General features: G+C 33.7%; 1 protein-coding gene across 1 annotated transcript in view; it reads left to right on the top strand.

Annotated features, from left to right (window-relative positions):
* The window catches only part of LOC133205145 (neurofibromin-like), a 37,067-nt gene that overhangs the window by 4,790 nt on the left and 16,683 nt on the right, over positions 1 to 15,594 (top strand). The window contains exons 3-33 of the mRNA XM_061340891.1: positions 224 to 304; positions 458 to 526; positions 866 to 990; positions 1,162 to 1,268; positions 1,507 to 1,574; positions 1,742 to 1,817; positions 2,126 to 2,232; positions 2,451 to 2,516; positions 2,666 to 2,845; positions 3,013 to 3,222; positions 3,506 to 3,664; positions 3,805 to 3,927; positions 4,286 to 4,399; positions 4,726 to 4,805; positions 5,075 to 5,252; positions 6,510 to 6,696; positions 6,845 to 6,918; positions 7,087 to 7,251; positions 7,357 to 7,439; positions 7,616 to 7,705; positions 8,141 to 8,312; positions 8,402 to 8,544; positions 8,688 to 8,894; positions 10,590 to 10,715; positions 11,722 to 11,838; positions 12,091 to 12,269; positions 12,460 to 12,671; positions 12,769 to 12,852; positions 13,188 to 13,369; positions 13,544 to 13,636; positions 14,910 to 15,046. Coding sequence (XP_061196875.1) covers positions 224 to 304; positions 458 to 526; positions 866 to 990; positions 1,162 to 1,268; positions 1,507 to 1,574; positions 1,742 to 1,817; positions 2,126 to 2,232; positions 2,451 to 2,516; positions 2,666 to 2,845; positions 3,013 to 3,222; positions 3,506 to 3,664; positions 3,805 to 3,927; positions 4,286 to 4,399; positions 4,726 to 4,805; positions 5,075 to 5,252; positions 6,510 to 6,696; positions 6,845 to 6,918; positions 7,087 to 7,251; positions 7,357 to 7,439; positions 7,616 to 7,705; positions 8,141 to 8,312; positions 8,402 to 8,544; positions 8,688 to 8,894; positions 10,590 to 10,715; positions 11,722 to 11,838; positions 12,091 to 12,269; positions 12,460 to 12,671; positions 12,769 to 12,852; positions 13,188 to 13,369; positions 13,544 to 13,636; positions 14,910 to 15,046 — 3,994 coding nt within the window. The remainder of the gene's footprint in view (positions 1 to 223; positions 305 to 457; positions 527 to 865; positions 991 to 1,161; positions 1,269 to 1,506; positions 1,575 to 1,741; positions 1,818 to 2,125; positions 2,233 to 2,450; positions 2,517 to 2,665; positions 2,846 to 3,012; positions 3,223 to 3,505; positions 3,665 to 3,804; positions 3,928 to 4,285; positions 4,400 to 4,725; positions 4,806 to 5,074; positions 5,253 to 6,509; positions 6,697 to 6,844; positions 6,919 to 7,086; positions 7,252 to 7,356; positions 7,440 to 7,615; positions 7,706 to 8,140; positions 8,313 to 8,401; positions 8,545 to 8,687; positions 8,895 to 10,589; positions 10,716 to 11,721; positions 11,839 to 12,090; positions 12,270 to 12,459; positions 12,672 to 12,768; positions 12,853 to 13,187; positions 13,370 to 13,543; positions 13,637 to 14,909; positions 15,047 to 15,594) is intronic.

The raw sequence follows: 15,594 nt of genomic DNA, 5'->3' as shown, positions 1-15,594 counted from the left end.
GATTATGAACTGTCCTAAACTTTGACCTTGTTCAAACTTTGAACTACCTGAGTAGATTTTTTAATTCTCAGGTCAGGGTCATGATAGTCAAGTCACAAATACAAATTGTCTCGACAGGAATTGGACTTTGTTTGTAGCATTTTTAGGCAGAAATATATATTAAGCGCTAATATTTTGGTGTATTATATGCAGTTGTTACTTATCTATTGTTTTGTTTTAACAGCGTATCCATCCTGAGGCCGAGAGAAATTACCATGAATCTCAACTCATCATTTTGGACTCTTTAGAACAGGTTCTGAATTCTGTAAGTGAAAATCTCCTGATCAGGGAATGTATGCTATTTTGATTTGTTAAGTAAAAGGTGGTTTGAAATGATAATAAACAAAAGCACTTCAGTCAGAATGAATAATTCAAGCCATTTATTTGTTATACATGTTTGATTTTCTACTTCCAACAGCAACCAAAGGACACCTCACGTCTAGATGAAGCAATTTATGTTAAACTCCTCCTTCCAGAGATATGTAAGGTAACATAACATTTCAGAAAGTTTTGATTGTCTTTCCTCTTAATCTAACCATGAAACGTGGCGTTATATTGATCTAGCTGTACAGTGTATTTGAATTCAAACATAGCTCTTCTGAACCAAATTCTTTGTCATCTGTCGGTAGTGACATTTTTCTTGTGGACTTAATAGGCCAATTTCAATCAAACTTTGCACAAAGTATTCTTGGTAAAGGAGATTCAAGTTTGTTAAATGAAGGGCCAGATGACTGGACCAGAAAAAAATGAAAATGAAACTCATGTGAAGGCTTTATGACACATGTAGATTCAAATTTGTTGAAATAATAACCTGTTTTATTTTTAGTTCCTGAACCAACCCACAGACAACCCTAATCCACTAGTTCTACAGTTGAAGAACTTGGCCTCCAAAGTTCTGTTTGCTCTCAGCCAAAATAACTTCACAGCTGTATTCAACAGAATATCTGCAAAGTAAGTCATTTACACATATCTGTCATGTCTGAATCTGATTTTTGTAATGAATTTTGTACTTGAAGCAAAGGTTACTTAAGACCAGAAAAATGTACTGTGCTCAATTTTAAACAATTTTGTCTTGCTAACTTCTAACTGTTTAAAACGGCATATTTTCTTATTGTTTAATAGGTTATCAAACCTTCCTAGTGCTGATGGTGACCAATCAGATCTGTCCGACCTGGAGCTTATCCAGCATATTAATGTAGATATCCACAGGCTTATCAAACTTCTTAATGGTAAGATATCAGAAAATTGTAGATATCAATATATATTTAGTGCATGTATCCCAGTCTTCTAATTCGTAAGATATCAGATAATTGTAGAGATGTCAGTAGAAATCAGTGTTGGTATCCAGAAAATTAATTTTTTGATTTTAAGAAATCAGATTTTTGTAGAGCTTTAATGGTAGTCAATTAAGAAATATCCAAGAAAAATATAATACTTGTATATTTGTGCATATTATTTTATTTTCAGAGGTAGTGTGTAAATTTAAGCCTATAAAGAAACAGGTGTTTCTTACATTGGCCACCAACCTAGAAAAGGTGAGACTAGTCCCCCAGTAGCTATATACATGTATGATATAATAAATTTTAAATATTTAATAGGAAGTCTTTTGGTGTAAAGCTGCAATACATGTATATTTCAGAAGTAGAGTACTTACCATTGTAGTAGGTAGGGTTTTTGATGTCAATATTTATTTTTATGATAGGCAATATGGAATTGGATGGACAATTATCCTGAAGAATTTACAGACCTACAGAAACGGCCAAATGAAGAACTGCAAGGTAGATAACTGGAATTGCATGATTAACATTATATCTCAGAATCCTTTTCTTTTTAAGAATATAAGTGCTCTTGGGGTAATATAATGATCAGCTTAAAAAGTATAAAAATTTATACATGTATTTATAAAAATATTTTTGGATAATGACATATTCTATTGTCACAAAATGTTTAACAGTTCAGTAAGGTATACCATTTATATGTACAAAATGCTTAGAATACATGCTCTTAAAGGAAAACAAACACAATGTATATTAATCCAGAAAGCTTACAAATCTTTAATCCATATTTGATATTTTTCTGAGAACAGAGTGTTCAGACAAATTGTTCGAGCATTTTAACTCGAGTTGTATGGAATCCCGGAAGAGGACGGCAGCCGTCTGGCCACTACAGATGATGCTGCTTGTCATGTCCCCAGTAAGTCAAGTTTTAATTTAGAGGGTAGGTTCAAATAATAGAGTTACAACTATGAATGTTTAAAATTATTTTAAAGAATTTCATTGGTGCGTTTATTTTGCCATTTCTTTGAAGATTTATTTTTCAGTTTTTTAGGAATTATAAGTTTGTGTAGCTAATCATAATATAAGTATTGCCGAGGATAATATTACTAGAGGCTCTTTTTCCTTCATTTCTAGAAAATCTTGGAAGAAATAAGCAATGCTGATGCAGGTGCTCCTTGTTCACAACAAATAATGAAAAAAGTAAGTACATGTATATAATTTGGAGGATTGCTAAAGAAGAAATACATTTAAGTGTCATTATAATACTATTTTGTAGTTAAAGAAAGTGTGGCTGCTAATATGGTATTTGAATACAGATTTGTGTATGTATATGATGATTTCTTTTCCAGAAAATGTTTATTGATGAGGTAAAGAAAGCTATTGCATCCCATCATGGAGGATCAAAGCAGATGATAGAGGGCGCTGCCATTACATGTGTTAGACTGTGTAAAGCCTCCACATATATCAGCATCAATGACCGCTTAAATGTCCTCTTCTCATTTGTACAGTCCATCATTAATGATTTAAAGGTGATTTATTTACTTTGACAAAAAATTATTGAATTATTAAATGGATGAAATTTTCAAGTATATACATGTATAGGACAAAAGATATAAAATTGAAGTGGTAAATATTCTGTGTTCAAGTTTGATAATGATATAATTTGTATTATATTGTTTTATTGTGTATGTTTCAGAATCTTCTGTTCACTCCACCACCCACCAAAGCTTTCTCTCGGGGACAGGGCATTGTTGGACAGGATCTGGATTTATACATAGATTGCTTTGTGTCCTGTTTTAGAATTACACCTCATAATAATGATGTTCTGAAAATCTGTTTGAATCCCCATTCACCTCCCATCTACCACTTTGTACTGGTCAATGCATTGCACAGAATCATCACTCAGGTACTGTTTTGAATAAAACTGTTTTGTTTTGGGGTTTTGAAGCATTGTAAAGGGCTGGAATGTCAGAAATGTATTTAAATGTTCTAAGATAAATGATGTATTTTATATACTTATAAAAAGATATTTGTTAAGTAGCATTTATAATTAGAAAAGTATTGAATGATAACTTGTGAGCTAAGTGACATAACATGCACCAGCCACTGGAAAGCATTACATGTACATGTATGTTGTTTCCTTATGAGCATTTCTTTGAATGAGTAATGAAATTGGATATGTGTTTCAGCAAAGACTGCCCTGGTGGCCCAGTATCAATATCATATATGGGAAAGCTGCTGAACTTCGTAGCATGTTCACTGACACTCTGAATAAAGTGACCCAGGGTATGGCCACTAATCCCACCCCTAAGGTCACAGGGAGCAGCATCCCCTATGTCAGTATAGCGGTAAGTTTGTAGGTATCATACATAAGATATATTTTTCAGATGTCTTACACCAGGGAAATATGACAAATACCTGTTTATCCAAGTTCAATCATAATCTGAACTCATGGTACAAATTTTTTAATTTTTATTTTTAACTTCAGAACTTCACAAAGATGACCTTGTATAAACTGAGTAAAGCTACAGATGAGAATATGACAACCTATCGCTACCTTCTATTGTGGATTGTTAGACTCATTCATGCTGACCCTTATCTCATGTTACATGTGAGTGAGAAACATGTTATCATTTGGTATATAGAAAAAGGTTAAACTTGGAAGTTTTTGTTTGTGGACAAGTTTAATCCATGGAAAATGAGTTGGTTGTTAATTCTGCAGCATAGATAAAACAAATGTTGTAACATTATACATAACAATGGAAAAGAATAACTGTATATAGCGGAATATTTCCATATTAAGTTGGTTATTTGTGTAGTTTTGTTGTGTTTTTGAGTACTTTTAACATTAATCATATTAATTTCACTTTTTATGGTATGCATATTGATATTTTGGCTGTGTTTTCAAATTTGAATCTGTTAACTTGCATCAAGCTTGTACTGGTGTAAATTGAGGGTTCCATTTGTAGAATCAGGGTAAACCAGGTCATGAAATTCAGAGCAGCACCCTGGAGTTGATGAATGGACTGGTCTCTCTTGTTCATCAGCAGTGCATGCCAGATGTGGCTCAGGAAGCAATGGAGGTATTGAAGGCAGCTACTTTTAGCTGCAGGTTTTATCCTCAGTGTTTCTGTGACATAATAATAAAACTCTAAAATTCAAAATTTCGGTAAAATTGCATTAAGTGATGAACACAGAGGACTAGGACAGTGAAATTTTAAGAGCAGTAGAAACAGGTCGGTAGTGTCTAAAATTATCTGGAATGATTTATAGGATTTGAGAAAAAAGCTTTGAATGCTTTAATATTTGAAAGACATCATCAGTTATGTTTTATGTATACAAATATTACTCAAAACAAAGTTTCAAATTTTGAAAGGTGTGTAATTTAGATGAAAATTTCTATTTTTAGGCCTTGCTCTGCTTACATCAACCCCAGAATATTGAGCTTTGGAATCCAGAGTCACCCATTAACACATTCTGGGATGTCAGGTGAGTAAAAAATGCATAACAAGTTTGTTCTAAGTAGTTTATATGTTTCATGGGTGCATTGTTATGAAAGAAGGTGTAATGATATAAAGTAAATTAAAGAAATACGGAAAGATATTTTAACATATTGTTTCCTTCTATTTTTCGTCTGTAATTAGGTACATGTATATTCGTATTATTCATACTTTCAGTATATTGTTTAATTCAGTTAGATTTTCAGGTCCACTAGCTCGTACATGTATGTATACGTAAGCATTTATCTCTTATTGTAGTTCACAAGTATTGTTCTCCATATCTCAGAAGTTGATTCAGAGACAACTGGTAAATTACACTGAGATCCTGAAGTGGTTACGAGATATCCTGGTGTGTAGGAATACCTTCCTCCAGAAACACAGTGCTAATGCCAACCTGGGCAACAACAAGACTATCTGTATCCACATCAAGTTAGAGGTAGGATATTTTTGTTCTCTTAATAAACACATTCATGTGAATAGAACAAAATTAGAGCACTTTTGATTAATTAGGGCCCCGCAAGGATTTGCGATGCCCTATAGTAATCACTCTGTCTGTCTGTCTGTCCGTCTGTCTGTCTGTCTGTCTGTCCGTCCGTCTGTCATTCTTCTGTCCACAAATTTTCTGTTTTTTTCTAATAACTTTTTTTAGGGTTGACCAATTAAGTTCAAATTTGGTATGTTGGTTGAATAGGCAGTAAGACATATTTTGATGCTAAGTTTGGTTCTCTATGTCATCTGGTTTGGAGCTGGGGTGGTGGGGTAGATTCCTTAACTTTACATTAGAATGAATGCCAGGGCAACAAGAGATAACTGCTGAGAATGTTCCTATTGTAAACTATGAAAGGCTGCAATGAGTCTCTTGGGATTAATTAACTTTTCTCTTGAAGAAAATCCAAAGCATTTATCTTTATCTGTCACATTGAGATTAATTAACACCTCTGTCTGCAAATGAAATTTGTTTTGAAGTTAAGGTCAATTCTGAATGATGTTTATATTCTCTGAAATGTGGATTTAAATAATGTTCATACTTTATTTTGGTAAAATACACAATGAGTTTTTTATGATTTTGTTGAATTCTAAAAACAAGATATAGATAAAGATATCTTTTTTATAATTTTTTTTTTCTTTCTTTTTTCTGCCTTATGTAAATTCAAGAATACTATTTATTTTAAGAGGTAATCAGATAATAACGTCATCCTATCATTGCTGAAAAAGTTCTTGTTGTAAATTTTAGAAAACACATGCTTCATTCTTCTTTAAATATACATTCAACTGAGTCATTAAAGATATGATGTTTTTACTGCCTTATGTAAATACAAGGATACTATTTACAGGTTGTTGGATATTTAGCAGTTGCTGTTGCTTATTCTTCTTTATATATTTCTAAATTTTTGTAATCAAGTAAAATTCTCATCCCGTAACCTGCACCCTTATATTTCTACCCCTCAGCGGGGCCCTTGCTGACTGGTCAGATTTCTAGTTTTTACTGGATTCTGATGTGGGTATAGAAAGCAGCATCACTCAAATAATTTATTGGATCTTTTCACATCTCAATTTTATTTTTGAAATGTGTTTTGTAGATAGTGAAAAAAGTATACTGCACTATGCATGTTAATGTTTTCACAAGAATTGGAAAACTAGAACATATACATGTATATGTATAAATATGTATTCCTTTTAATTCTGATTTCAGGTTGTATTTTTCATGTACCTGTGGAGTATTGATATTGATGCTGTTCTAACGGGCATGTCATGTTTTCATCTTCTGTGCGAGGAAGCAGACATTAGATGTGGCTCAGATGAGGTGGCAGTCACCCAGATTCTCCCTAACTACAATGTGTATGCTGACATTGCACAGGCCAGCACTGTGTTAACAACAGGTAAATAAAAACAAGTCAGCCATACTTCCTTGTGAATTGTGTGGGTGTGTGATGCAGTGTGTGTGTTTTCATTCATGTGATGCTTGTGTTTTTCCTTCATGCAGGAAAATTCTTTGTACTCAAAAAATAAAATTCTTGTGTCTTTTAGGGAGAGCCGCATTACAAAAGCGTATCATGGCATTATTGAGAAAAATAGACCAATACACATCAGGAAACTCCCAGGTAAAGTATTCAGCTACAAAAATCCTGTTATTATGATAGTATAGTATATCATACATGTATCTCTTTAAGGAAAAGTTAAGTGTGTAGTGATTTCAAATTTTGGTATCAATGTTTTCTACCTAAGATTTTGTCTGCTTAAAACTTTGGTGATTATTTATGTACGAATAGGCCTGGGATGACACATTCAGGAACTGGGAAGTTATCACACAATATTTAGAAAACTATCCCAAGGATGCAAAAGTGAAAACTGACTCAGAAATTCCAACAGGGCTGGGAGATACCATAAGGAAGAGAAAACCACCCCATCATGCAAACACAGAGCATGAGCTAGAGGTTGGTCTTGAAACTGTTTATTTTACTAGTGTTACACAAATCCATTTACATGTAGAAAGAGGTGTATAAGAAATATCTATGTCATTGGAAATTTTGACATTTCAGGACCAGTTGAATGAATGGGCCAACATGACAGGATTTTTGTGTGCTTTAGGTGGTGTACGATTGCAGAACAGACCACATAGAATGTTAGTAACCCATGTAGGGGCTCATATTCATCCCAAGTGGTTAATAAATAAGAAGAATGAATGTTTAATACTTTACAGAGGGTGCTTCCACTCATTTAGTAATACATGTAAAAACATTTATTCAGTTTCAAAGTTGTTTTTATGATTTCAAATAATATGGTGAATTGTTTTTACAGTAGTGGAGGGCCGTCCATAGCATCAGGGCTGGATTCTCGCAAGAGCAGCTTGATGCAGAGTTACGATACACAATACTGTCCAGTCACACAGTAAGTGAGCCAATCTGCTATCAGGGAATCCTCCAAGTTTAATATATAAACTTTTATGTAAATTAATTCTTTGCGTTTGAGAATATTTGTAAAAAGCTGAATTTTGTCATTTAGAAGTGAATTGGTATAATGGCTTGTCATTTTTTTCAGTATCATTTGATTACCTATGTTTTTGACTTGTAGATTTATCAGTAACATTTGATTACCTATGTTTTTGACTTACAGATTTATCAGTAACGTTTGATTACCTATGTTTTTGACTTGTAGATTTATCAGTAACATTTGATTACCTATGTTTTTGACTTATAGATTTATCAGTAACATTTGATTACCTATGTTTTTGACTTGTAGATTTATCAGTAACGTTTGATTACTTATGTTTTTGAATTGTAGATTTATCAGTAACATTTGATTACCTATGTTTTTGACTTGTAGATTTATCAGTAACATGCTGAAGTTGTTGGTATGTCAGAATGAGAAGTTTGGTGCTCAGATTCAGAAACATGTAAAGGAGTTGGTTGGACACGAGTTAAATCCAGCTCTTTATCCCATTCTGTTTGACCAAATCAAAGTCTCAGTGGACAAGTTCTTTGATCCCTCTGGTCAAGTAAGGAGATTTTAAATTTTAAGCTTAAGCTTTAAAGGAAAAGTGGAGATCTTCTTCTTTTTCTTTTAAAACACATTTTGTCTGTACAGGTGATGGTGACAGATTTGAACACCCAGTTCACTGAGAATGTGATCTTCATCATGAAGAATATTCTGGAAATGAAGACAACAGACCAACCGTGTGAACATTTAGGGGTCACCAGTATCGAATCCCTAATGTTAGCAGTTGTCAGGTAAGCCAAACAAACAAATATTATACAAATCAGAAAGATACAGATCCAAGAGAAATATTACGATTTCAGAAAAAGAAAATAGATTTACCACCAATTTCAGGTGTAAAATGACTTGCAAAATTTATTCATTATTTTCTTTTCAGGTACGTGAGGCATCTAGATTCAACTGTCCATGCCATTCAAATAAAGATCAAACTCTGTCAGTTAGTGGAAGCCATGATGCATCGGCGCGATGACCTGACATTTAGACAAGAGATGAAGTTCCGCAACAAATTAGTGGAGTATCTGACGGATTGGATCATGGGAAATTCCCATCAAGTTAACATTGGTGATATTTGTAGCATGTCCAGGTATGTCATTTCTTCAGTGTCTGTGTGTCTCTGTAATATGAGAGTTTACATAATTATTCCTTGTTTGTCTGTGGTATCAACAACTGTGTTGAGTAACTACTCTGATCAAAAAAGCTTTTAAAAAAAATCCAACAATGTTATGATCTGGGTGCCCATTGTCAAAACAATAGTAGTATTGAGATTGTGGATTATTATTAACAAAATTTAATAATTTGTGCAGTTTCTGGTATCTTTTAGTATTAGAATTGGCAACTTAGATAGATGTAACAAGGCTAAAGCTTGATTCTCGGAGTTAAAATATACAGTATTTATACCTGAATGTACAAGTAGTTTTGTTATCTGGAATTCTAATGCACTTCCTTCAGAGTCCTTTTAACAATGCTTTTATGTCAGATAGGAAGTATTTTTAGCATTCAGTGTTTACTGAATGAGAAAGAGGAGATGCTGGCATTTTTTGATCAGAAGTAACCCATGTGTTAAATAGTTTTTCTGTTGCAATTTTATATTCTTAGTTGCAAGTGTAATTTTATATTTGCAAGTAGTACATAGTAAATGTCTTATCAATTTATTTTCATTCTGTTTGGGTATGTAAAATTGTTTACTCTGTACAGTTTAAAGCCTTGTGAAAATTCCCATTTCATTTGTTTACCTCTCTATATACGTAAGTCCTTACCACTCAGCAATATCATGTTTCATACAGAATAGTCGGAATCATGGCATTTCTTATAAATATGTACACTGTACATATTTTCAATTTCCATTCATTGGGAATACACATGTAGAACTGTGCATTTTGTCTTTCACTGCTTTGATGAAAGCTGCAGTCTCTGCAAATCTGAAATGTCATTTTTATTTGTAAATTAGAATTCACAGCCTTTGCATTTTGGCTTTATGAGCTACTAGCTTTGAAAGAAAAGTATTTCATCTCATTTCAGTATTATTTTTACCAGATATGACAACATGACTAAAAAGCAAATTACATGTGCATATACAATTTTACACATTTTCTGATCATTGTGGTTGCGAAGAAAAATCAATAAAATTTATAAACAAATTCACAGAAGGCGGTTTAGAGGCATTAAGGTAACTTCCCAGCTGTAGTGACTCACTGAATTTGTTGCACTTTGACACAGCTTTGCTGACAAATTACTTTGTTAATGACTGTGCAACAGTGAAAGATATCTGTCGGTAAACATGGAAACATGGCTGTGACCTGAGTAGGTCTATAAGCAGGCAGAGTACATGTACTTAGCTTATAAATATAACAGAGCTGGAAAAACTGGATTCTTTATACGAAACAACATGAATCTCACAGGGTATGAATCATGCCGTAAAGTTACAGAATATTAATACAGAATTCTTTCCAGCCCTGTTAATGGGAATACTTTAATGCATCTAGCTTTGACAGAGAAATGTTAAAAAATCTTATGAATTTGAGTAAAAGAAAATTATAAATACTTAATTTCTGGTCTCATAAAATTAAAAAAAAAAAGATTTGACACAGATGTTTGCTAACATTTAATGAACTTCAGAAGTGGACTTATCTTGACACAAAGCAATTTGATTTTTATAAAGCTACGTGATGGACATCTTCGCAAGCCAAGGGTGTTTGGTCCACTCCAGGGAACGGACTTGACTGAAGATCCTTGGCTTGTGACGATGAATGATGGTTTAAAAAAGCTTATCTCTTATCAGGAAACCTATGCCTAGAACTGGGCTTCAGCGATATATACACAATCCGAGTGGGCCGGGCTCCTGTGCCAAGGGCCCACCATATGTGCCCAGTCCCACACCATTATTTCTGCACTCCCAAACCACGGTGTGAGTATTTGCCCACTTGTGACTAAGTATCTGTTCTTGGGTTTCCTAATTCATTCTGCTCAGTATTAACAATGTAGTGCAGGTGATGATTTCATAAGCTGAACAAAAATGTTAACATCCATACAAGATAGAAATGTTGACAGCAAATGTTGAAATTTACCCAAAATATCTACAGTTCAATTGTTTTGCATATATAGATGTTCATTCTAAAATAATTAATGTTTATTTAATGCAAGTCTTTCTGAAGACTTCTGATGGAAAATTTGCCAGTCACATTTTATCTTTTGAAAATGAACCTAGTTAAATTTTCCACATTTATGATAAACAAGTTGGAGAAAACCTTTTAAAGAACAAATACGTCACATAGTGGGCATGTCTTGGATTTGTTTTGGGTCAGGTACAGAGATACGTAGGTCTATCTATGCAGGTGTTTTCATCTTTTACTAACACTTCTCTTCTACTCAAGATCTACCCCACACCTTAAATTCTTCAGAAATTTCACATCACAAGCAAACGTAGAACTTTTTTCTAAATTGTATACACAGCTATATTGATCAGTGAATAGACAACTCTGATGCTGTGTTTGAGAAAGCTTTTGATCTGCCTATTTTGATTCTTTTTCAGCTTTTTTCTTCTCTCCATTCTGTTTCATGTTTTCAGTTGTATTGTCTTTTTTTTTTTCACTTTAAACCTCCCACCCAAACCACTTTGGTGTTGATCTTGTTTCTTTCTGTGATATTTTTTTTTGAAATGCATGCATTTGTTTGCAAATGATCAAGATAATTTGAATCAACTTATCAGAAAAGTTAAATAAAAATGAACTGATTTATTTAAAAAATGTTAGCTGCAGTGAAAGAATTGTTTAGGAAAAAATAAAGAAAGAAACTTAGATGATAATATATTAATTTGGATGTAACAATCTGTCACATCTGCTTTTTGTGCACATGCTAACAATACAAAATCTTGTTGAAGTTTGATGTAGTGTTATGACTCCTGTTTATTTCAGAGACTTGGATCAGGCCAGTATGCAGGGGGTGGCAGCCTTGCTGGCAGGACTGCCCCTCCAGCCAGAGGAGAGTGACCGGGGAGACCTAATGGAGGCCAAATCACAACTCTTCCTCAAGTAAGATGACAAAAAAAGATCTATGAAAAAAAAAATTACTGGTTCTGTCATTATGAAAGTTTTTACTAACTACCTACATGTAGATAACATATATGTGTAAGTTATATACTGGAAAAAAGAAAAAGCAAAAAGAAAAATGAAAAAAGGATTTATTTGCTAATTGTGCTTATATAAAAAGATAATTTGTTGAGGGATTTAAGAAAGTAAAGTTTATTGTTAATGATTAAAAGTTCCTGTTTTCATTTATTGTAGATACCTGACATTATTTATGAACCTACTGAATGACTGCTCAGAAGAAGAACAGGACACAGCCATGGACCCTAACAGGAAGCGGAGTACATCCAACTTGTCTGCCCTCAGAAACTGTACTGTCCAAGCCATGTCTAACCTCCTTAATGCCAACATTGACAGTGGACTTATGCACTCTATAGGTAGGTATCATCTTGAAATTGAAAAAAAAATTGAAGCAATAAATTAAGTTAAACTAACAAGAAAGGCAGTTTGGTGTTTAAAACTGCCAATAGCTGAAAAAAAGAAAAAAGTTCAATTCATTTTTACATGTTTTAATTGCAGTGAATAAAAGAGTTACATTTGATGTACAATGCCATTTTAAATTTACAGCTCTTGGCTATCACAAAGATCCCCAGACCAGGGCAGCCTTCATGGAAGTCCTGACTAAGATCCTCCAACAGGGGACAGAGTTTGAAACCCTGGCCGAGACTGCGTTGGCGGACAGGTTCGAGAGGTTGGTGGAACTAGTGACCATGATTGGGGACAAAGGGGAGCTTCCCATAGCCATGGCACTGGCTACAGTGGTACCCTCTCAGCAAATGGTGAGTAAATTCAAATCTACTATTCTTCAGGTCTTCTTTTCATGTTTTGTGTTTTCCATGTAGAAGAGAATAGAATATTTTTACTTAATGTTGATAGGATGAACTGGCCCGAGTGTTTGTCAATCTCTTTGATGCCAAGCATCTTCTCTATCAGCTTCTCTGGAACATGTTCTCCAAGGAGGTATGTATTCATGTACGTATTGCTTCTTTATTTTTTCTTTATTTTCCTTTATTATTTCTTTGTAAAAATTATTTGCTCTGTTGAAATGCTACATTGTGTTTGGCTATCATTTGATGCTTTATGGTGGTATTTCTTTCAAGAAAATGTGGACCTTTTTTGTTTTTTGAATTTTGATATTGTCTTCAAGTCAACACTAAAAACAAGGAGGTTCTTTTTTTAATGATATTGAAACAAAACTATAGCATATTTTGTTGTGATTAGCTTTAGTAGAAACTCTCACAGTTCCTCTGAAGTAAGATGGCTGTTTATAAATGATTTAGAATTTTGATGGACAGGTGGAGATAGCGGACTGCATGCAGACATTGTTCCGCGGCAACTCTCTGGCCAGCAAGATCATGGCATACTGCTTCCGATTTTATGGCCAGAACTACTTACGAGAATTACTTAACCCCCACATAATGGAGATGGCTCAGCTTGAAAGGCAACAGAAAGTGTGCTTTGAAATTGATCCTGCAAGGTAATGATTTTCTGGAAGTTAATGTCATGGTTACACTCGTACATTTAGTAAAGAATTCATCTATAGACAAATGAAAAGTATGTATGTGTTTGCTAAATTAATTTGCTTGTAGAGGTAAAATAAAATTGTATATTTACTGGTCTTAATTAATATTACACTATTTGTCAAATATAGGTTGGAGCATGGTGAAAGTATAGAAGAAAACAAGAAGAATTTGATGATAATCACCCAGAAGGTGTTTGATTCCATTGTAGGGTCTGCACCACAGTAAGTTCACTGCATTCAGAGAATAGGGAAGGGGGGATTATCTGTCTTATTTTTATTTACCTTTTGCTAAATTCATTCAAAATTACATGACTAAGAAAAGTTCACATAGTTTTAATTAAATGGAGTGGATTACATTGGTTGTTAATATTAAACCAAAATCAGTATTGCAGAGAACAGAACTCACTAACTTTATAGTGATTTTTATTAGGTTTCCTCCCAAACTGAGAGTCATGTGCCATTGCCTTTTTCAAGTGATTAGTATCCGTTTTCCGCACGATAGTATTTTTGCAACAGGGACAGTAATTTTCCTACGGTTTTATAATCCCGTGTTAGGTAACCACTAAGTATTTATCAAGAGCCTGCTGCTTGCTGCGGAAATCCATATAAAACTTTCTGCCTCTATTTTGAATGCCAGCTGTAAAATTTTTAACACTTTGGAATGTACATACTTTTCTTCTTTGTATTAGATGTGACAATTTTTGCTTTCCTGTACTCTTTTCCCAAAAAGAGAGAAAAATTGGGTAGTCATACGATGTGCATGATTTCTTACTTAGCAATCTTCATATCATTGGTTTGTTTAAGTTTTAAGAAAGCTGAAAATATTTTAGCTGTATTTTACTTCCCTTAGTTAATTTTTTTTAATATAGAATATCTTCATAATGTAGTGTTTCTTTGCTCGTCATTTAATCATTTCTTGTATCAAATTTACATGTATACGCAAAATTGGTGGAATAAAAAAATTGTCACATGGATAATAGAATATACCATATAAAGCCATATGTAGGCATATTCAGAACTTATAAATATTCTTGATAAAATGTCTACTAATATTAAAAGCACCTTGAAATGGAAAATGCCGAGTTACCCACACAAATGCTGCACAGACATATCCAAGAGGCTCTTCTTCAATTACAGCTATATTAACATGCAAGAAGACCCCAAATCAATCTGGAATGCCTTGAACAATTTTTTTATTATATTTACAAGGCAATGAATTTGATCAGTGGTGGATCCAGATGGATGAAAGTGATTGTAGGGGCATAAATTGTCATTAAATTATTGTAAAGATTCTTGAAGATTTGAATTCCTTTGGATCAGCCACTGATCAGGCTTCATTATCCTGTATACTTCAGCATTAGCCTGAATTTGTACCATAACATTTCAGTCTGAAAGAAGGAGACACCTTGGCTAAGTGTAGAATTTAAACATTAAGTAGACTGTTTATGAGAGTGAGAATTTTTGTTGGATCTTGAACGACTTGTTGCCTTCACAGGTTTCCGTCTAAGCTGAGAAGCATGTGTCACTGCCTATACCAAGTAGTGACACAAAGATTTCAGCAGAGTTCCACTGAAGCCGTGTGGACTGTGATTGGCACAGTTATTTTCTTGCGCTTCATCAATCCAGCGATAGGTAACTCAGACAACTACAGACTGTCCAAGCATTTGGATGAGTTTTTTTTTTTGCTTTTTGTTTATCTCAAAAGATATATGTATTTTAAAACTAGTATTTAAAGTAAAAATATGCATTTTTTTCTGACCTGCTTTCAAAGTGAAGGGGAAAATAAAAACATATTGTAGACCAATTATTAGTAAGCTTTATAGTGAAAGCAGGTCAAGAGTGTGAAAAATAAGATTAAAACTTTGCATTCAACTTTAAGTTTGATAACTTTGAAAATTGTAATCCATTGTTGTCGAGTGGAAATTTGGAGATATGTCCTAACAGCTGTGGTGTATGTGTGAATGTATATCTGGTGTTTTTGTGGTGCTCAAGTTGTTTTTTTTTTTTTGTGGTGGGAGATAAGTACTCAGCCTTATTTTACAAGGTCAGGCCATCATTTTGTTTAGATGTACACATGTAAAAGTCATAGGGAATGATATAAAAAGATGATGGGTTTTCAGATAATGTCAATTACGTCTTAATAATTCAGTTCACTTCCAGGTGATATCCTTATCAAAAGT

The sequence above is a fragment of the Saccostrea echinata genome, unplaced genomic scaffold, assembly GCF_033153115.1.
Source record: "Saccostrea echinata isolate AGI-Se365-2 ecotype Australia unplaced genomic scaffold, CSIRO_AGI_Sech_v1 ptg000054l, whole genome shotgun sequence".
Taxonomy (NCBI): domain Eukaryota; kingdom Metazoa; phylum Mollusca; class Bivalvia; order Ostreida; family Ostreidae; genus Saccostrea; species Saccostrea echinata.
This window is presented reverse-complemented; position numbering and strand designations above follow the sequence as displayed.